This window comes from Chaetodon auriga, chromosome 4, assembly GCF_051107435.1.
Source record: "Chaetodon auriga isolate fChaAug3 chromosome 4, fChaAug3.hap1, whole genome shotgun sequence".
Lineage (NCBI taxonomy): Eukaryota > Metazoa > Chordata > Actinopteri > Chaetodontiformes > Chaetodontidae > Chaetodon > Chaetodon auriga.
Genome location: NC_135077.1, coordinates 5852281 through 5874887, shown reverse-complemented (window position 1 = coordinate 5874887; position 22607 = coordinate 5852281). Strand labels below are relative to the sequence as shown.

At 42.5% G+C, this 22607-nt stretch overlaps 5 protein-coding genes and 2 pseudogenes across 5 annotated transcripts; 1 reads left to right on the top strand and 6 right to left on the bottom strand.

Annotated features, from left to right (window-relative positions):
• Positions 1–1661: 1661 nt before the first annotated feature.
• LOC143320100 (histone H4) lies at positions 1662–2212 on the bottom strand. The gene has a single exon (XM_076729528.1). The coding sequence runs from the start codon at positions 2071–2073 to the stop codon at positions 1762–1764; it is 312 nt and encodes a 103-aa protein (XP_076585643.1). The 5' UTR covers positions 2074–2212; the 3' UTR covers positions 1662–1761.
• A 1139-nt stretch (positions 2213–3351) lies between these two features.
• Positions 3352–3975, bottom strand: LOC143319137 (histone H1 pseudogene; annotated as a pseudogene).
• Positions 3976–9060: 5085 nt separating this feature from the next.
• Positions 9061–9428, bottom strand: LOC143319896 (histone H4). The gene has a single exon (XM_076729156.1). It carries the CDS (start codon positions 9412–9414, stop codon positions 9103–9105), a length of 312 nt encoding a protein of 103 aa, XP_076585271.1. The 5' UTR covers positions 9415–9428; the 3' UTR covers positions 9061–9102.
• Positions 9429–10695: 1267 nt separating this feature from the next.
• Positions 10696–11917, bottom strand: LOC143319804 (histone H4). Its single transcript, XM_076729023.1, has one exon. The coding sequence runs from the start codon at positions 11907–11909 to the stop codon at positions 11598–11600; it is 312 nt and encodes a 103-aa protein (XP_076585138.1). The 5' UTR covers positions 11910–11917; the 3' UTR covers positions 10696–11597.
• A 2257-nt stretch (positions 11918–14174) lies between these two features.
• LOC143319791 (histone H3) lies at positions 14175–14604 on the bottom strand. Its single transcript, XM_076729006.1, has one exon. It carries the CDS (start codon positions 14601–14603, stop codon positions 14193–14195), a length of 411 nt encoding a protein of 136 aa, XP_076585121.1. The 5' UTR covers position 14604; the 3' UTR covers positions 14175–14192.
• Positions 14605–14956: 352 nt separating this feature from the next.
• Positions 14957–15343, top strand: LOC143319490 (histone H2A-like). Its single transcript, XM_076728514.1, has one exon. It carries the CDS (start codon positions 14957–14959, stop codon positions 15341–15343), a length of 387 nt encoding a protein of 128 aa, XP_076584629.1.
• Positions 15344–17514: 2171 nt separating this feature from the next.
• Positions 17515–18282, bottom strand: LOC143319555 (histone H1 pseudogene; annotated as a pseudogene).
• Between the last annotated feature and the right edge of the window lie 4325 nt (positions 18283–22607).

The window sequence follows — 22607 nt, the reverse complement described above, 5'->3', positions numbered from 1 at the left end:
TTATGTGCAGATTTCAATACTGTTTCTGAAGAGAATGAAAGTCAGTATTTCCTCATTCATATCAGTCCAGACTAGGTAATTTTTTAAGAGAAATTTGTAAAGACCATCTTTTATTTAAATCATCGGTTTTCTCTGGAGCCTCAGTGAACAGAGGATACTAGAAATAATACACAATATACAATCATAGGAAAGAGAGAAGTTTGTTGAATAATTCAGTTAAAGGTATTTGAAAAATCTTTCATGCTATCGAATCAGGACGCAGATGACAAAGTATTTCATAAAGTCCATAAGAAACAAAGACGGAAATGTTGTGGTCTGTGAAAGGCAAAATAAGAGAACTATTTTCCAGTACCTACAAGAAAATAGATACACTGTGAACTGTCTATATTATCAAGTGTTCATACAGCTTGTAAAATTACTTGAATTCGAAAATAAGAAATTAAGAGGTTGTTCAGGCCATCGAGTCGTTAAGTGTCGGGAAAAGCCCTGGTCCAGATGGCCTGCCCACCTGTGTCTGTTTCTGAGTCGCCTGTGTGAAGGTCTGAAGAATTGGGGTGACTCATTCTATCAGTGGTTTTTGTTCAAGAAAGGTGATGACTCAAATATTGAAACTATAGACATCTGACCATTAGGAATAGATGACAAAATACTTGCTAAAATAATTATGAATAGACTAAATTATGTTTTAGACCAAGTTATAGTAAATGAGCAAATGTTCAATTAAAGGACAGTTAATCTGGGATCATCTCTCTACTTTAAGAGAGAGACATGTAATTGTGACAAAAATGTTTATATTGTGGCTCTAGGCCAAAAGAAAGCATTTGAATACATATCCAGAGATTATCTGTGGGCAGTGATGAAAGCATATGGCTTTCTGGATCACTTTATTCAAAAGCTCAGGTGTCAGGTGCATTTTAAATCAAGTGTTTCTGTAAATGTAAATTGAGTATTAACTGAGTGTTTTGAAGGTGAAAGAGGAGTAAAGCAGGGCTGCTCTGTGTGTACTGCTCTATACGTGCAATGAATCCTTTAATTAAAAGTATTAACACAGGTAATTGGATCTCTGGATAATCAAAGGATCTGGTGCAAAATTAAACCAAAACAAAGCAGGAGGATCAGGCAACTTAATATTCAAATCAAGCAAAATACTCAGTCTGACCATCTATAACAGTGGTATCAGTGAGAGAAACTGCAGAAATGGGAAATTAATAACACAATGTACAGATCAAGAATAAAAATGGTCAAAACTCAATTTAGCTCATTCGTTTTTCATTCTGTCATGTGTCTGGCCAACATCTTTCCTCCACATAACAAAACGACAAATAAGTAGAATAAGCAGTGCATTGATTTAATTTGGGGAAACCGAAAGAGACAATAATACAATAAAAGTAACAGTAACAGCAAACAAGATTTTGGGTGCTGTGAATGTTTATGTATATGTAAGTCACGTACCAGACTGAGAATCGCTTTTATTAAAAATGTGTCTGCTGCCATCTCCATAAATGCTCTCTGGGTTTGAGATGAAGGGTGAGTCTTAATTACATACAGCTGTATGCATATTTTAATCACACACACACACACAATGACTACATGACTTCAAGAAGGATGAAAGGACAGAGAAATAACAATCAAGATTAATTTAAATTGACATCCCCGTAAAAAGGATTTCGTCAGTATACACCACTAACAGGATAAACTCTTCAGATAGATTGAGCGGCTCTTAAAAGAGCCTTTGAATTTCAGTTACAGATTGAACGAGGTTTAACCGCCGAAGCCGTACAGAGTGCGACCCTGTCTCTTCAGAGCATAGACCACATCCATGGCGGTGACAGTCTTCCTCTTGGCGTGCTCAGTGTAGGTGACGGCATCACGGATGACATTCTCCAGGAACACCTTCAACACACCACGAGTCTCCTCATAAATGAGACCAGAGATACGCTTCACACCGCCACGGCGAGCCAGACGGCGGATGGCGGGTTTGGTGATGCCCTGAATGTTATCACGTAGAACTTTGCGATGACGCTTGGCGCCTCCTTTGCCGAGTCCTTTACCTCCCTTTCCTCTGCCGCTCATTTTCTAACTTGCCTTCGATTTTGACTGACTGCAGTCTGCTGTGGGAAGGCAGACAGTCCGTATTTATATATAGTCTGCGGACGTCACAGAGAACGCAAGCTTGACCGGGCCTCAGTGGTCCGTCCTCTATCTTTAGCAGCCAAGAGTGAAAACTGTTCAGTTTGATTGTCTTCATTTGAAAATTGATAAGTTCTACAACAAAAATGTAGAGCATGTACAAATGAAATTATGTAATTTTAGGTGGCTTATATTCAGTGTTTACATTTATTGATATATTGATATACACATATGTATGTGTACATTGTACGTTATTTACAGAAAGAGTATGCAAATTAATATTGCTTTTTGAGAATGGTTCGGTTCCATAGTGGAAGAAATATGAATTGCTGGTGTGACGCATAGTTTTTAAAGGCGTGATTGGTTGATACAAAAACATGACAGCAACAGTAGGGGAAGCCTATTATGCAAGGTGGAGGCATCCAGTGAACTGCGATGAACTGCGCCACAATGTGAGGCCATGGAAGTGCACTAATTGTTTGCGTGATCACTCTGCTGATGAGTTAGGCCCGAGTCATCACGGCTGCATTTTTCCACTAGTCAAATAACTTTATGGCGTTATAGCGTCGGGTGGAAGATGTGAGAGCATCTCGAATGAGATCGAGCGCAAAAATCATCCCTTCAGCATCCACTCTCGAGCATTACATTAACTCACTGTCACACAGCCTTCACCAGTTCCACGTTTTTCTCCTCTGCTTAGGAAACATTTAAGCCCTCCTCCTTCCTCATCTTAAGTGCTCTCATCAGGGCTAAAATGTTTTGGGTTTTTTTGTTTTTGTTTTTTTTTTGTTTTTTTTAGGATTCAGGATTTATCAGGCTCTAGAAAACTTGTAGCTTTGTTAAGTACAGTAATTCACAACCAGAGAAGAAAAAAAAATCAAATTAATTGCGTTAGTAACTGTTAATGAGTGCTAATAATATGCCGTTCGTTGTTATATTTATGTTAAACGCAGTATTTTTGACATAAAGTTTGTTTCCAGCGTGAAAGCAAGTTCAATAGATAAAGTTCAATAAAAATATTTTGTTGGCCTCTGCATATTCAAGGGTGGCTTGTCAGTTGAGGGTTTTCTTCATTCGCTAGAACTGCCACACAGCAGTCATATAAATATACAAAATTTATGTATCAGTACGTGCTTTAGGCATCACCTCCATTGAACAGGAATATGCTCTTTAGAGAAGATGTGGGAGGCTCTTAAAAGAGCCTTTGTTGGGGGGGGAATCGACAGCTTACTTCTTGGGTGCTGCTTTCTTGACTTTGGGCTTGGCGGCCTTCTTTGCGGGACTTTTCTTGGCTGCAGGAGCCTTCTTGGCCGCTTTCTTGGGGGTCTTGGGCTTTGAGGCCTTCTTGGGGCTCTTGGCTGCTTTCTTGGCCGCTGTGGGCTTCTTCGCCGCCTTGACTTTCTTGGGTGACTTCTTAGCGGCTGCCGGCTTCTTGGCTGCCGCTGCTGCTTTGGGCTTCTTGGCCGCGGGAGTTTTCTTAGCTGCTGCTTTCTTGACCTTAGGAGCGGCTTTCTTGACAGGCTTCTTAGCTTTAGGCTCGGACGCCTTCTTGCTCATTTTGAAAGAGCCGGATGCCCCGGTCCCTTTGGTCTGGACCAGAATACCCTTGGCCACGAGGGTCTTGATGGCGGTTTTGATACGGGACTTGTTCTTGTCCACATCGTATCCACCGGCAGCCAGATTCTTCTTCAAGGCAGCTGCAGACACGCCGCTCCGCTCCTTGGATGCAGCCACAGCTTTGACAATAAGTTCACTCACACTAGGGCCGCTTCTCTGCGGCTTAGCAGTCTTCTTCTTCGCTGCTTTCGCCGGAGCGACGGCTGGGGCTGGTGCTACTTCTGCCATTTTCTCTCTGTAGTCCTACTCTTAACAGTTAACAAGTCAGACTGAACTGATGGAAAATCCGAGCAGGAGGCTGGACTTAAACACAGCATGAGAACCGTGGAGACTCAACCCAGGCCGGCTCTGCTCGCTGCAGTCTCAATGTCGGCCTACTTGTGTTTTCTCTTCACCGATAAAACACTCAAAACTAAATGTGGGACAAATGCTGAAGGCTGACGGTGAAGCCAGCCGATAGCAGACTCGTGTCTCTTCATATCGAACTCATGTAGAGCTCTGATGCTCTCTGCTTTTGGTTTGGGGAGCCTCCAAACCTCACACATTCACCGTCGCGGCCAGCGCTGCTCAGCGACTTTTCTCACTCATTTCTCTCCAAAAATGTTTTAAAATGCATCACATCTTCATCGAAAGCTGTTTCCCCGCTGGGATACATGTTTGTTTAGAGACTCAAAGTACAAATAGCCATCTGTTGATGATCATTTTGTTATAAAGTGAAGTTATTCTGGTAACAGCAAACACACTGATGACGACCGAGGCTGGTGGGGCCAGACTTCGTATTCACCGTAACTAACATTTCCTCTGCACATGACTGTTTTAATTCTAGAAATGTATTAATGTATAATAAAATATGAATGAGAATTACAAATCTAAGACTTCCTTAAATGTCCATTTATTGGCACATTTATCATTGCTTCAATATTTAATCTGCTATTGCTATATAGTGAGCAAATTTCGACGTTGGATTCTGCTATTAGTTTGTTTGTTTGTTTGTTTGTTTGTTATTTGTAAAACCAGTTTGGTTAAAATCACCTCCAGCAGCATTACTCTTAGAGTTGATTATGGAAATTGTATAGATATGCAAAAGCCTACATTGGACCTGTTGTGTCAGTGGATCAGTGTGTAGATTTTAGTGCACATTACTTCTCTGGCTCTATAGTGTTGAGCATGACTGAGGGAAGCAGTGTAAAATGATATAATAATTGAATAATAGTAACTGAAAAAGGGCGCGCGCACACACAAAGGGCAGATGATTTTAAAAAGGCACTGATGTGAAAGGGGATAGTTAACATTAGGTTCTGAAACACATTTTCCCGTTGTTACACATACTACACTGAGCCAACGAGTGAAAATCAAAGACTGCAACAAGACGAATCTCAGCCTGATGTTGGTCAGAAAGCTATGCCAATACATTATTCACAGTGACATCTTATAGCAAAGCAATAACTAGCGTTGTTAGTGCGGCTCCGTCTAAATACTGAAAGCCCTGTGAGATGACGTACTCGAGCATGTAGTTGACGCGTGCTTCCAGAATAACACGTCACAGTCCTTGATCTTCCTTCTGAAGAGTTCACTGGGAGTTTTAGCATTACAAAACAAGAATACTGTGCAATAAAATAAACAAAAACTCGTGTAAGCAAGGTGTAAACACAAAAACTACTTTATACTCTCCAGCTTCCATAGCTGCACTAACCACGTGCGCATCACGTTACATGTCTCATCCAATAGGAGAGCTGCAGTAATTATCAGCTACAAATAAACATTTATAATAAAACCATAGGACTGTTTTAATGTTTCCTGATTCTAATCAGTTCAAATAACACAAAAACTTTTTATCAAGTTGTCTGTAGTGCACAAATGGCTCTAACAAGCGTCTTATATCCTTTTTCATAATATATTAACATTGGACCTGTAGCACATATTGTGTGCATTTGATTGACATACTGAGGTGAAAGGGTATACACAGTTTACTTCCCTTTGTTACACATGTTAATTATGTGTCAGCCTGTGGTGAAATGAGATGAAGTGAGATTGTGGCAGCATCAGAGCTTTGTCTGCAGAGACAACTAAGAGGAAATGTAAATACTGTGTGGCAGTGCCCCCGCACAGCGCTGGATCAGCACCTTGGACAGTGACAGTGTGCTGAGTGCTTTTAAAAAATCCACTGCAACAGATTTGCGAGTTATGCTCTCATCCATGTTCCACAGATGCATTTCCCCCACACCAGCATAAATTGTGTATCAAAACTTAATCACAGAATTCCAGCAATATTTCTCCAAATGATCCAATGATGCACTGAGATATCCTTAGTTGTCACAATGCGTGTTTTGGGCCCAAGTGCAGAACCAACACAACTCAGATAAAGCTTGTACTGACTTTAATCTCAGACTTGGCAGGTCCAGATGAGTAGCAACAATACAGAGTCTCTCTTAATGCACAGTGAATCAGACACCAGGCAGTCACAGACAGGCAAAGATTTGGGACCTGCTGAATACTAAGTCTAATTCTCTTTCAGTGTTTGGTGTGGCAAACACCAAACTATCTCAGGCAAACAAATATCCAGGGTAAGGCAAGACTTGTGGTCTGTGACAAAAGGCTGAGATATTTGTCGGGGTACAGGAGAACAGGCGTGGGCAGAAACAGACAGGTTAAGCAACGGGCGAGCAGTCCATATGAAACCGCCTTGCACAGAAACAATGACAGTCTGTCAAAGAGTGGGCGTGACAGAGCAGCTTAACCTTCCTGTTATGTTCGTTTCTCAGGAACAGCAATGATGTTCCTTGGTCAACTTGACCTGGAGCATGTTTAATTATCCAAAAGTGTCAGAAAACAAAAAAATCCCCCCAAAAATTCACTTGTTTTTCATAAAAAAAAAAAAAAAAAATACATGTTAAAACTTTTTTAACGTACATTTGAAAGACCTACATATAAAATACAATAGTTTTACATGACATTGATTATTATTTATTTTACATTTTGAAACCTTTTCTTTTTATGGGGTGATGTTGACAAATTAACACGAGACACCTCTTCTGTTCAAGGTCAAATTGACCCGCTGACTGTCCTGTTCTTGGTTACCAGCAGCTGAGCAGGGAGTTCAGCCCTGTTCTTTTGGACTGTTCTGACCATCGTGAGCGTCCTCTTTAGAAGCTCCTCACCCAAGTTGCCGCTTGTGAAAAAATTGTCACAGGTTATGTTGTGCCCCTGTAGTATAATTTTTCTAACACAGATATGAGATTTGCTGAAGGAAAAGTCATGTAACGATATTTGTGCTGTGCTGCATGTTGAGATGAGGAAGCACATTAGGATCATAAGCACTCGTGATCAGGGGTTTTCAGGGACTTTCCTATGACTCATAACCAGGTGTCTTTCTATGACTGTATTGTGAACTTTACCTTAGTAATCTCACAGTAGCCTTTAATCATGTATTCTTTTGCAACTCATAATCATGTGTCACTATGACTATCATGAACTGGTTGTCCTTATAACCTCACCATGGTCTTGATATGATCCTAAAGTGCACTTAATGACAATATTATTCTCTATTATTCTTTCATCATTCTTTTAAAAAAAAAAATGGCATAAGCAACAGCTAAGAAATAATGGCATCTGGATTTTTTTTAAAATAACATAACCCAAGGTAGGAACATAATGGTATAATCTGGAAGGACAAAGAGAAAGGAAAAAAGGCATGCCCTCAGGATGACCTTGTGCTGACTAAGCATTACACTGGGAAAGTAGGGGGGAGGGGGAACAAGAGATAAGAGCTGCCAAAAAGACTTTAGAAAGCGCCAGGGGGATGTCCCAGAGGTGTGGAAAACCAGTACCAAACTAAATATAAAACAGAACACAGACCATTGTGGGTCAGAACACTTCTGATGTGCCTTCTGTGCATATTTGAACCTGTTCTCCTTTCTTGCCGGCATTAAAGTCTTTGCTACCCAGAATCCTGACTCGTGCTGATTTTTACTGAACAACATCAAGAAGATTTTTCTGAACAATTGAACACAGCTGAAACTTTGATTTTTGGTCCATGTGGCTTGGAGTCTTTGCTCCAATACACCACACCCATGTGCCATATCAAGCCCAACCCTTGTACCCTGGTTCTTTTCTGGGGCTCTTCCAACCAGCTTTCCAGTGTAAACCTGCATGTTCAATGCATAGCTGGGGTTTGCATCACATGCTGGCCAGATTTTTATGCCGTATTTAGTTGGTTTGGAAGGCATATGTTGCCTAGATGGGCAGCGACCTCTGAATGCCACTAGCCTTTAATCCCCTGTGACCCACATATTCCACACTGTCCTAATAGCTGCCAGCTTGCCTCTCTCCAGTCTGACAGCCCTTGTCTCTCAATTATCAAATTAGATACTCTGGAGAAAATATGAAGTCTACCACATCCAGGATTGTTTTGACTTCAGTGAAAAGACACTTCTGAGAACTTGGCAGAGGAGCTGCTCAAAGTAAAAGGTAAGAGTGGGACATGGAAAACAAAGTGGCTTGCTGTGTTAGTGACAATGCAGCTAACATAACTAAGGCAATTAAAATCAATGTCTTTCAAACACAACATGTTTGTAAGAGATGCTCTGAAGGTGATGAAGCCCACTGTGGACAAAGTGAAGGCGATAGTGGAATTCTTCCACAGGAGCACAACAGCCACAGAGAAGCTCAAATCTATCCAACGACAGATGGGCATGCCTGAGCCGAGGCTCAGACACGAGCGTAATACAAGGTGGAACTCAACCGTTCATATGCTACAGATCCTGGGGTCCAGGGATGCAGTGGCAGAGTTAGTGGCTTCTCTCTGCATCCATGGACAGAGTTCCACAGAATAGAATAGAACGTATTCTCTCACAATCCACCAGCCAAAAAGCTGGCTTTCAATGAAAAACAGAGCAGCTGATGGAGCTCTTCAGAGAATATCTGCAGCAGCAGCAACATACCGCCAGCCAACAGGGGACATTAGCCCCCTTATTTTTCTAGGTCTTTAACCCACTAGGAACTGCCTCGCAGCAGTCACTGAGCAGCGCTACCACTGCAGCGGGGGGAGAGACAGGGGGATTCTTCCTGTGTAGCGATGTGTCTTTGTGCCGAGGGGGTGACACAGAGACAAAGCCGCGACACAGACAATAATGCTGGAATAGTAAGAAGTGACCGTGACCGTAGGACACTTACTAACACCCGACTTAGATAATTATTTTAGCACAGAAAGTAATTGAGGAGCCGGCATTGATAATCACTACTGCGCATTTGTCTATGATCTAGACAGACAAGCAACTCAAGCAATCATACTCTTTGTGTAAAAGGTGTGTGGCCCTTAAAAGGGCCTTTGAATTTATAGCATCGTTAACAAATAGCTTAACCGCCGAAGCCGTACAGAGTGCGACCCTGCCTCTTCAAAGCATAGACCACATCCATGGCGGTAACAGTCTTCCTCTTGGCGTGCTCGGTGTAGGTGACGGCATCACGGATGACGTTCTCCAGGAAAACCTTCAACACACCACGAGTCTCCTCGTAAATAAGACCAGAGATACGCTTCACACCGCCACGGCGAGCCAGACGGCGGATAGCTGGTTTGGTGATTCCCTGGATGTTATCACGGAGAACTTTGCGATGACGCTTGGCGCCTCCTTTGCCGAGTCCTTTACCTCCCTTTCCTCTGCCGCTCATTGTTGCTGTTTGGATGTCAGATACCCAATATGTTCACGCAGTTGTACACCCAGGAATTTAAGTCTTGTCCGAGGACGTGTTAGAAAACAGGGGAGGGTCTTTTCTTCTTCTTTGGTCATTCATGATGGTTGATGATTAACTCTTTGGTACATTAGCGCCACCTACTGAACAACAGCATGAATTAGAGGAAACATGTCGCCTGTAAGAAACAGGCAGGCTGATGGGTCTTTGGCCTCTCATGATTGTTGATAATCTGAGTCTTGTTTTCAATAAAGTACCAGTCCCTTAAATTACCCTCAAGTGCACTTTCAAGAACAATAATGATATGATCATATGTAGAGAAATCTGTGATTAATCACAGCACAGCTCCCTTTCTTTAAAATATATTGTCTGTAATTAACATCACATGAGAACACGTTGAGCATTTTGTCATGATTACTTTAACCTTAAGGATACAACTTTCTCAGTTTTTGTTTTTTCACATAAACCTTTATGATCATAAAACTAGTCTGTGAAACTTAATCACAGATCCCAAATCATCACAACAACCAAAACTATGGTTTGTGATGAGATGCTGAGGGGCCTTGTGTGACCAGTGCAGTTGCATCTGGCTGAGCTCATATCCTGGGTGTCTGTATGAGATGTAGTCTCTGGCAATGGAACAAAATGCTCTTTGTATCCTCTGATGATGTCTGTTGGGCTGCCAGCTAATTATGAACGAGTTGCGGAGCGAGTCAGCAAAGTAAAAAAAAAAATGCTCGCTGTGCCTCTAAAGGGGCTCCATTAAACACCAGCACAAACCAACTCAAGCAATACAGACACATAATAGGTCAAGAAAAAGCTATTTTTCTCAAAAAAAATAAAAATAAAAATAAAAATCCATGTGTATGAATAATTTCTTACAGGTAAAGTTCCTCTAAAAAGTCTTAAATCAGTCCTCAGTTGTTGCAGTGCAGTTTCATCGGATTTGGCCAAAGAGGGGACAGCAGCATGGTGTAAAGTGCAATGGTAGTGTATTTTTAAAAATAACAAATGGCACTTTCAAAAAGCCAAAGATAAATTCTGTATTATCGTGCCCTTACACTACATCTTTCTACACCCACAGTACTGTGCTGAATTAACATTAAGTGCTTTTAATAAGAAACTGATAAATTACCGTGCGTTACTGTTTTTATTCTTCGGTTAGTCTGCCTGGTAGTCTGATCATATTTTGAAAATTCATACTTGCACAATGTAACATGTTGTCTCAACAATTCAGTTACAAAAGCTGATCCAGCAATGCCAAATTCGATAATTCAACATCAATCAAGTCGTCATTTTTGCACCCATTCATTTGACTATGTATAAATCTTCATAAACATGTTTCAACCAGTTTAAGTCCAAAAACAGCTGGTGCAACGAGTTCAAGCTGTGAGTGTCAGTTCAGCACCTCAGACAGCTACCGCGCAACACTCTCAAGAGGACAGGAAGCTCCAACCTGGGACAGGTGAGTCACAGCTGTAGCCAATCACAAAGCAGCATCCTGCTTTACTACAGAAGGAACTGCTCAGTCAAAATGTAGCTTTGAAATGCATCTTATTACATTATATCTCCTTTCACACATTGAGTAGATTCAATTTTATTGTCATAGAACCAAGTACAGGTACACTGAAGTGCAGTATGGCATCTAATCAGAAGTCTAAGAAGCAGTTAAGTGCAGAATAATATATACATTTATCCAGAAATATAGAAATGATGGGAAGGGGTATATTTGAATATGCTAAGATAAATACAGTATAACAGTATACACAGAGTAATATGGATGCACCAAGGTACTGTATCTTCTGCATGTGCAACCATTACAGTCAGCAACTGCAGGTATGATGGTATGAGGTTCTTTCTCTAAATGAAGCAAAGCTCTGGAGCAATCACAACATCCAGTCAGGCCAATAATAGTTACCTTTTCAACAATCATATTTTATCACGAAATTCTTCTCACGTAATTTTAGTAAGAGAAATCATTTATAATCCATCCATAAACAGCTGCTTGTGTTGTGGTTATCTGATGTCCCTTACACCAAATCGTCAGTTTATTTTAGTTCAGCTTTACCTTATTTCCAATCACTGTAACAGAACACTCTCTTCATGTAGATTGAGCGGCTCTTAAAAGAGCCTTTGAATTTCAGTTACACGTCAAACGAGGTTTAACCGCCGAAGCCGTACAGAGTGCGACCCTGCCTCTTCAGAGCATAGACCACATCCATGGCGGTAACAGTCTTCCTCTTGGCGTGCTCGGTGTAAGTGACTGCATCACGGATGACGTTCTCCAGGAAAACCTTCAACACACCACGAGTCTCCTCGTAAATGAGACCAGAGATACGCTTCACACCGCCACGGCGAGCCAGACGGCGGATGGCGGGTTTGGTGATGCCCTGGATGTTATCACGGAGAACTTTGCGGTGACGCTTGGCGCCTCCTTTACCGAGTCCTTTGCCTCCCTTTCCTCTGCCGCTCATTCTCTTACTTGTTTCTGGTTTTGAAGTGACCGTAGTCTGCTGTTGCGAGGCAGACTGTCCTTATTTATAGATTGTTTGCGGACGTCAAAGAGAACCTGTGACGCGAGTTTCACCGGGCGGTGCTTCGTGGGCCCTCCTCAACCTTTAGCAGCCAGAGTGAAAATTGTCCCTTATCATTGTCTCTATTTGAAAATTGTTAATGCCTTCTAGAAACAGAAATCTAGAGATTGTACAGATGAAATGATGTAGTTTTAGGTAGTACATTTTGTTGTTTAATTTTATGAACAGTCTACACATACCAACAATAAACAATACATTCTATAAGTGGTGAAAGCACAGCAGTAATGCTCTGAGCACTACTTCAGGCCAAAGACCTTAGTTTGACCAACCATTGTAGACTGTTTTCCTGACAATATACACTGTGAAAAAGGTCTACATGACATCTTCAGAGTCACTAGTTTGGCTGTGGACTAAAAACAGTGACATGTTGATGTCAAAGTGGATTTTTAATTTCATTTTTCTCTATGCTCTCCTGCGACTGTACTTTTATCTTTATGGGGTTTGTTTGTTTGTTTGTTTGTTTGTGTAATTGCCTCAGGTTTAGTAGTAGTAGTAGTAGTAGTAGTAGCATAAACCAGAGCTTTTGCAGCTCAGTTCTCCTTTATTATGTTGTATTTTGGTAAAAGCATACAGGATACAGAATAGAAAAAATATGTATATGTACATTTGTACAATTATAAAAATACTAAATGCTATAAAAATCCTATTGCCATGAAAAGTGCTATGGCCAATATTCTAATAAGAAGACTACTTATGTAAATGTTTTATTGCACTTGAGAAATACTAGATCTATGTATATGCACAATGTATACAGTTTATAAAATACTGTTTCCAATATGGATAATAAATAGTGTTGTGATCATATATTAGCATTGATAACAGTGTTGCAAAAGTGGGTTTATGTACAAGTGTCCTACATACTCCAAAGGACCTCAGTCTTTTTAGCAGGTGCAGACGACTTTGGTCCCTCCTGTACAGGGCATGTTGTTTCTCCAGTCCAGTCTGTTGTTGAGGTGAACACCGAGGTATTTGTAATCCACCACGATCTCAATGTCCAAGCCCCGGATGTTCACCGGTGTAGTCTGTGATAACCTTTCCTCGGAAATCAGTCACCATCTCCTTCATCTTGCCGGCGTTTATGTTGTTGTATGTATGTTGTGTCTTAAGTCTGATCACCTGAAATCAGAGAGCACTGTCCCCTGTGGAGCCCCCATGCTGCAAACTACCACATCCGACACACAGTAGGCCCTGAGCAGTCTGGAGCCTGTAGCCTTCCTCGCCTTCATCCTCCTGAGCTCCATCCTCACCTGGTCAGCTGTTATGGAGAGGCTTGAGGTGGCTCCTGTACAGTGATGTCAGGGGAGGTGAATGTAGTCTGTGATGTGGAATGTGGAGCGGGGGGGCTTAAGTGGTGTGAAGAGGGTGTGGAGAGGTAGCTCAACAGGTCTCAGGTGGGTGGGGGAAGGAACGGGGGTAGAATCAAACCTGAAGAGAAACAGGTTCAGTTCATCTGTGACCTTCAAACCTCTCTGGCGTGGTTCCCCTGAAGGTGCTCCTCCCTCTTGTAGCTGTCCTCTGCACCCTCCTCAGTTCATCTTTGTTCCTTGATCTAAGACCCACTTCTTGTTCAATAAGGCTTTCAGTTCTGGGGACACCCAGGGTTTGTTGTTTGGGAAACACTGTACCTTCCTTGTAGGCACAGTGTTTTCCTCATTTATTATGTTAAGATTACGTTTACGCAGATATGTTCACATACATTGACATCCAATAAGGAACAGAATTTGGTGTCTATAACATCCTCTGTGAGCAGTCATACAGCATCAGTAACACATCTATTGACTGCATTAAAGCAGTTTTTAAACATGACATTCACCACTCACTGTCACTATCAACATAGATGCATTGTAGATGTTTCATTGCCTAGTCATTCTTTATATGTGTATAGTTAGTAATATATATAGTTAAGTTATAGTTGAACTACCCAACTCATTATTCAGTCATATATAAAGAATAAGGATGAGAACAAAACTAAGACAAAAGAACATTTAGTATGTAATAGTATATAATTGATACCATGAATAATCAAAATTATGAAAGAAATGTAAAATATTATTGCTAGCACATCAATTACAATGAGCAACAAGATAAAGCTCTTTAAAGAAAAGTGAGGTGGCTCTTAAAAGAGCCGTTGTTGTTGTGGCTGGTCAAAAAGCGTGAGACAGTTTAAGCGCGCTCTCCGCGGATGCGGCGGGCCAGCTGGATGTCTTTGGGCATGATGGTGACTCTCTTGGCGTGGATGGCGCACAGGTTGGTGTCCTCGAAGAGACCGACCAGATAGGCCTCGCTGGCCTCCTGCAGAGCCATGACGGCGGAGCTCTGGAAACGCAAGTCAGTCTTGAAATCCTGAGCGATTTCTCTGACCAGGCGCTGGAAAGGCAGTTTGCGGATGAGCAGCTCGGTGGATTTCTGGTAGCGACGGATCTCTCTGAGAGCCACGGTACCGGGCCTGTAACGGTGAGGCTTCTTGACACCGCCGGTGGCCGGGGCGCTCTTACGGGCTGCCTTGGTGGCCAGCTGCTTCCTGGGGGCTTTGCCTCCAGTAGACTTACGAGCTGTCTGCTTAGTTCTTGCCATGGTTTCGTCTTTCTCTTAACAATCAGGAGAAATGTAGTGAGTAGAGGAAACGCGCTGCTCTTTAAGTGCGGGACCGGCTGCGGAATGATGACGTTGCTTCAGACCCTCGCCTCCTGATTGGTGAAGGGCTCCTGTTGGAGTTCAGCACCGCCTGGAGGAGCGACCTACCGCCACAATAGCAGCTGCTCATTGGCGAGAAAGCCGTTCAAACTGAGCGCTCGGCCTCTGCTGGAAGCCTCTCTTGTGATTGGTCTGAGGCGAATCGTGCGCGCGCTCGCGGACATATAATGAAGGGTTGCGGATGCTGGCGTCACATTTTCTCTGAGCTGTAGTCATCAGAAAGTACTGAAAATATGAGTGGAAGAGGTAAAACCGGCGGAAAGGCCAGAGCCAAGGCAAAGACCCGCTCCTCCCGTGCCGGTCTGCAGTTCCCAGTCGGCCGTGTTCACAGGCTGCTGCGTAAAGGCAACTATGCCGAGCGTGTGGGTGCCGGCGCCCCCGTCTACCTGGCGGCTGTGCTCGAGTATTTGACTGCTGAGATCCTCGAGTTGGCAGGAAACGCCGCCCGTGACAACAAGAAGACCCGTATCATCCCCCGTCACCTGCAGCTGGCTGTCCGCAACGACGAGGAGCTCAACAAGCTGCTCGGTGGAGTCACCATCGCTCAGGGCGGCGTGCTGCCCAACATCCAGGCTGTGCTGCTGCCCAAGAAGACTGAAAAGTCCGCCAAAACCAAGTAAACGTGTACTCGTGCTGACAATAAAAAAGGCTCTTTTAAGAGCCACCCAATCCTGATTTAAAGAGCAGTGTTTCCACATCTCACAGAGGGTGTCAGTTCGGAGTGAATATGAGATCTCTGAACATAAAAGGCCTAGCAATGCCAATAAGGCAAATTATTTCTTTTTAAAATGTGATGCTGCTGTGTAAGTATGATTTCTGGGGGGAAAGAATACTATTGCTGTACAACTACCTATTTTTGACCACCACTGTGTTTTTGATAAACTGATCTTGACAAAGACCAAAATTAATTTATTGATTCAAAGATGTTTCCTTGATGGGGATGGCTCAAGAAAGGTTTTGTAATGTGAGATCACAGCTATGACTGTTCTTTAAATGACATGTTGAACATCTGCGTTAAATGCTGTTGCTCCACTTAAGGTTAAAAAAAAAAGAGGTCAACTGTCAGAATCTACCCATAGGGAAAAAAAAAACCAGCAGTGTTAGTGAGAGGAAGGGAATTGTCAAGCAGCTGAAAGAAAATGGTGGAAAACTGAGCTCACAGTTCACTAATATATTTAAAGCCATGACTGTCTATAGCACAAGAGAGCACAATGTATGTTTCCACAGTTATGCAAATGACACACAACGAAACATCTGTGCTGAACCAAATGATTCTGCAGCTACAGACTCCATTACAAACTGTTTCTTGGCAATAAATGAATGATGAGCAATAATTTCTTAAAGTTAAATGAGGACAAAACTGAAATCCTGCTAGTCGGTCCTAAAACAATATGATATGATGTTTAATAATTTGGGGAAACTAACTTTCTGGATTAAATCTGAGGTTAGTCTTGGTGTCATCCTCGACTCAGACCTAAGCTTCCAGTCCACTTTTAGCTGCTCTGCACTGACTTGCTGTAACATTCAGGATTGATTTTAAGGTCCTCCTTGTGCTCAAAGCCCTTCATGGACTCAGACCAAGCTACATCGCTAACTCCCTCCTTTATTATTTGCCTTCAAGAACACTGTGATCATCTGCTGCTGGTCGACTGCAGGTTTCCAGCAACAGTCCAAAGAAAATCAGGGATGCAGCCTTCATCCATGAAGCCCTAACCCTCACTGAATATTTTCAAAAGAAAGCTAAAAACGTATCTCTTCACTTCAGCCTTTAACTAGCTACAACTTCCTGATACAAATCTGAATCTTACACACTGCTGCATTTTTTTCAAAGTGCTGTCTGGCTTTATGTATTATCTTGTTTACATTCACTTTGTATCTGTTTTTAATGTCCATCCTGTTGTTATATTTATTGTCCATTTAACTCACTGTGAATTATTTTCCTTTTCTTTGTATTCATGTAGTTTTCTGTCCTCATATGTAACCTGCAAATCATCTATGTACTCATGTGAACCTGCAAATAATACTCCTCCATACTGTGACATTCTACTCGATAAGACGGACACCAGATGTGCCCACAGAATCCTCTCATATCTTTCAAGGTTAGGTGTGTCTCTTTAGATACACGTCTTGAAACCAACACGCACACATCTTTTGTATTATATTTCAGTTAGTTCACGAGAACTTTGGTTGACCTGTTCACGTCAGAGATAACTGGCCAATGAGAGATTGCATGTAAGTCCAACCTCTGTAAGGGGCAAGTCCCAGCCCAGACAAAATGCGTGTACATCCGGAAGTCTGTGCTCGCTCTGGCTGAGACTCTGTGAGAGCCCTGTCACTTCGAGCCCAGCGCTGCCTTGCTTTACCTGCGACCTGAATAAACTTCATATCTGTGAAGTAAAGATTTCTCCTGTCTTGTTTTAGGGCTTCCAACAAAAGAATCGGGACTAACACGGTTATCCCTATTCTACTCTACTAGATTCTATTCTATTGTTATGTTTTTATGTCCATTCTGTCTCTCCTATGTGAAGAACCCACTTGGTGCATCGGATTTCTTTGCTGTAAAGCACTTTGAGCTGCGACTCCTGTGTGAAAGGTGCTATACAAATCCTTATTATTCTTAATATTATTTGTCATTAATTAAGTATATTTTTGTTCCATGATCGAAGCATGAGCTTGTTATTGGCGCCTATTGTAAGCAGATAGTATGACATGTGGCATTATAACAGTGTTCAAACGAGATGAGTGGTTTTAAGTTTTTATTATTAAAAAGATATGTATATACATATGCAAAGACAAAGAGAGAGAGACAAAGCCTGCGAGTTTATCAACAATGACAGGAATACACTCTTTAGAAAAGACGTGGGTGGCTCTTAAAAGAGCCTTTTGTCGGGACGTTTACGAATAAACAGCTTACTTCTTCTTGGGTGCTGCCTTCTTGACTTTAGGCTTGACGGCCTTCTTTGCGGGACTTTTCTTGGCTGCAGGAGCTTTCTTGGCCACTTTCTTGGTGCTCTTGGGCTTTGCGATCTTCTTGGGGCTCTTAACCGTTTTCTTAGGCGTCGCAGGTTTCTTAGCCGCCTTCTTCGGAACCTTCTTAGCGGCTACGGGTTTCTTGCCCGCCAATACTGCTTTGGGCTTCTTGGCCGCAGCGGATTTCTTGGCTGCAGCTTTCTTGACCTTAGGAGCGGCTTTCTTGACGGCCTTCTTCGTTTTGGGCTCTGTCGCCTTCTTGCTCATTTTGAAAGAGCCGGATGCCCCGGTCCCGCTGGTCTGGACCAGAATACCCTTGGCAACGAGGGTCTTGATGGCGGTTTTGACGCGGGACTTGTTCTTGTCCACATCGTAGCCACCGGCAGCCAGATTCTTCTTCAAGGCAGCTGCAGACACGCCGCTCCGCTCTTTAGATACGGCCACAGCTTTGACGATGAGCTCGCTCACGCTAGTACCGGGTCTCCTTGGCGTCGAACTCTTCTTCTTCGCTGCTTTCGCCGGAGCGACGGCTGGAGCTGGTGCTACTTCTGCCATGTTCTCTCTATTTCGCTACTCCGAACGGTTTACGATTCAGACTAAACTGATAGAAAATTCGAGCAGGAGGCTGGACTTAAACACAGCATGAGAACCGTGGAGACTCAACCCAGGCCGGCTCTCCTCGCTGCAGTCTCAATGTCGGCCTACTTGTGTTTTCTCTTCACCGATAAAACACTCAAAACTAAATGTGGGACAAGTGCTGAAGGCTGACGGTGAAGCGAGCCGATAGCAGACGTGTGTCTCTTCATATTGAACTCATGTAGAGCCCTGATGCTCTCTGCTTTTGGTTTGGGGAGCCTCCAAACCTCACACATTCACCGTCGCGGCCAGCGCTGCTCAGCGACTTTTCTCACTCATTTCTCTCTGAAAATGTTTTAAAATGCATCACATCTCCATCAAAAGCTGTTTGCCCGCTGGGATACATGTTTGTTTAGAGACTCAAAGTACAAATAACCATCGGTTGATTATCATTTTGTAATAAATTGGAGTTACTCTGGTAGCAGTAAACACACTGATGGCTTACGGGATCAGACTTCCTGTCAGAGCTACTCAATGTGAAAATTTCTTCTGCTGAGGACTAAACTGCTAATGCTTTATGTTTTAATGGGCAATTGTGGCAACATAAAAAGTGTCAGTAAATGTAACTGTTAGATTGTTCCACTGATAAATAATATTATATATTAATATATATTGAAAAACTGTTGTATATTCAGAGAGAGGGAAGTTTTGGTCGATTTTCATGACAATGGCTGCAAAACGCTGCAAAAAGGTGCATTAGTATTTCTCAAGTGCAATGTATGTCATTAGTTAGTTTCCTCATAAGAATATTAGCAACAGTACTTTTATGGCAGTAGTGTTTTTATGGCATTTGCTATTTTTTTATAATCTGTACAAATGTACATATAAATGAACATATACATAGTCCTCTTTATGCCACATCAGACTTTCGCCATCCCTAATGTAGATTCTAATAGGGTGAGACTAAAAAATGTGTGCTTCAAACATCAAAAGGTAATGTACTGCATTTTGCATATTTATTCAAACCCAGTTTTCATTCATTAACTTGATTTGTGTTGATGTCTGTATTGACATTTCTTTCCTTGTTACACCCTGCTGTCCAAGCAGGTTATTAAAGTGTTATTAAAGGTGCCATAGAATACATTTATTTAGCATTCCATATTGTTTTCTGATGTCTGCATGGAAAAAATGTGGGCAAAAAATGGCCATATGTGGTTTTATATGCTCAATTATAATGCTATGATTAGGCCCTAGACTCAAATAAGTACTTTTCCTTTTATAATGGGCATAAAAATGTTCCTTTGTGTTTGACAGAAACAGGTTATGACTGCACTATCAGAATTATGACTATATAATTACTATATTTTTGTAGTCATGAATGAAATAACATAATTCATGAGGCATGAAAGATTATTTAATGTGCAGGACATAGTCTGGAGAGCAACATGTGGTTTTATTAGTTTCAAACAGGACAGTACACGGTTGTTGAGAAGTAACTTTCATTTTGTTTTGCAGGACAATTACACAACAGCAGAGCACTCCACTACACCCTCATCATTTCACTCATAAAATGCTAGAGCAACCATGTTTGTTTGTGGGTTTTTTTGTTTGTTTTTTTCTTTCATTTCTGAAGATGAATGGAAATATCTGAGGAAAAAACACCTGTTCACCTGTTGTGGCTACCGTATGTTCAATGACTGCCCTGTTTATGTACTTTTTTTCTCAGTGCCTCCAAACACTACCACCTAGCTATGCATGTGTTTGGCCTTATGACTCAATCCACCTGGTCCACCCACCTGTCTTGGATTGAATATGTCCATAAATCTTTGACCAGAGAGATTTCGGTGGTATCGGTTCAGCTCCGCCGGGTCTGGAGACAGACGCAGGCAAAGGAAATCAAGCTGATTCCATAAAAATCTACCCTGTTTTCCATGTTTCCCAACTCAAACCTGTCTCTACCAGTCAGTTTTTTGTTTTTTTTCTCAGACCTGTCTCTTCTGGCCTGCTCCTCAGTACTAAGACTGGACTCTCTTTTGGACTTGATACCTCTGACTTGCTTGTCTGCTGAGTTGAGAATTCCATAATCTACTTGTTACTGCATGCTCACTCAAATCTGAACAGAGATTTTGATTTCTGAAGTGCCCTCAACACAATCCAGCTCAGCTACTGAGTGAGAAGCTTCACAGGATGCAGGTACACACTTCCACCATCTCCTGGATTACTGACTATCTGACAGACAGACCACAGGCTGTGTGGCTGCAGAACGCCATGTCTGACTCAGTCTCGTTCACTTAGTACCCCTCAGACTTGTAGTACAACTCAGCGTCCTGGCATCTGCAGAAATTCTCAGCCCCTTGAGACAAATTGTGATTTGTGATTCTGGGCTGTATAAATAAAACTGACTTGACTGCAATGTACTGCAGCAGTGGCATCAGAGCTGAATCATCATCTTCATCAAACAATGCTGTACAGTAGGAAAGGGTCATGCACTTTGATGAGCAAGCCAAAAACTGTAGGGTGACAAACTCTGAAAACACGCTTCATATGGTTCCATTCACTCGACCGTAAGAACAGGCAAATACCCCCCTCATGTCCTCTGTAATAGGAGCTTCTTCCATGCTACTTTCACTCAAAAGTCACACGCATCAGCAAGCTCAGAATCTTCCCAGAAAGTGCTCTATTTATGGAAATAACTGAAGAAATTAACTTTGCGCTCATGCTCGTGCATTATGAATGTAAGGATGGTTATGATACAATCAGCAAGCTGCCTGAGAGTTTCTGAATGAGCACACCTTTCCATCTCAGCTCCACCACCACGACCAGCTACTCCCCATTCAGGTTAATGGAGGTTAAATAGACTGCCCCTGTTGTTCTCTGTATTTTTGTGTGTGTGTGTATGTGGTCCTGTCCTGTTATTCTCTCTCGTGGCTCCTGGATGCCTGCTCATCACTCATCGCACACCTGTCTGACATCAGCCATCATCTCCCAGTCTCCTCACCTGCCTCTCTTCTGCTCATCAGCCTGCAGTATTTCAACACCAGCTCTTTTCCCACTTGTTGCTGGATCACTGTTTCTATCGCAGTGGTACCTATACTCCAGGCCAACTCTGTTTATGTGTCTTCTGGTTTATTATCTCAGTGTTTTGTCTGATCTCTATCAGATGCCATTAAGTGTCACAGTAAGCCATTCCAGTGAGCCAGTATGCACAATACTGGCACATCCTCAAAAGTGTTTCTCAATTCCAGTCCTCGGGGACCCCTGCCCTGCATGTTTTAGGTGTTTCCTGCTCCAACACACCTGATTCAAATGAGTAGCTGATTATCAAGCCACTGCAGAGTTTGATAACAAGCTGATCATTTGAATCAGGTGTGGTGGAGGAGGTTTGTTTGTGGTGATACAAACAGAAGCTCATCAGCTGTGCCCACTTTGTGCTTGATTGTATTTATGTCTGTGTTACAGCACTGCCAGGTAGGTTGTGGTTGATGCTTTCAGAGAGCCTCCGTATACTGGACATACACACTTAATTGGTGATCAGGCAAGCTGCGATGGTTTCATCTGTCCACTAGGTGTCAGGATTTCCCGTCCCTATAAATGATAACAGAATGAGCTGCTGCAACATCCATCCATCCATCCATCCATCCATCCATCCATCCATTTTCTATACCGACTATCCCTTTCGGGGTTGCGGGGGGGCTGGAGCCTATCCCACCTGTCAACCGGGGCGAGAGGCGGGATACACCCTGATCCGGTCGCCAGTCGATTGCAGGGCAACATATAGAGACAGACAACCATTCACACTCACACTCACACCTAAGGACAATTTAGAGTCACCAATTAACCTAATGAGCATGTTTTTGGTCTGTGGGAGGAAGCCGGGGTGCCCAGAGAGAACCCACGCATGCACGGAAAAAACATGCAAACTTCACACAGAAAGGCCCTGCCCGACCTGGGGATCGAACCGGCGACTGCTACAACATCTGTGGAGTACATACACATCTGGGAATCTAGGACACACGGGTACATAACCATAACATGTCCCAATGTTTCTACTGACGATCACAGAGGTTAAAATTGTGTAGTCATGCGATGGTCAGGTGACCACAGTGCAAAAAAGCTAAAGAAGGGGCAAATTAATGTGTTCGTGCAACATTTAATGAGTCACAAGTTGGTTAAAACTTAATTTTCACTCCAGCTTTGGCTTGCTATGAAAAATGAACTGACCTTCTTTTGTGAAATAACATACACCTATGAACTGTAGGTTTTAGATTTCAGCTTACTGAAATGTGTTTTTTGGCCTTCAAAGCTTTTCTACGGATTATCACCAACCATTCCAAACCC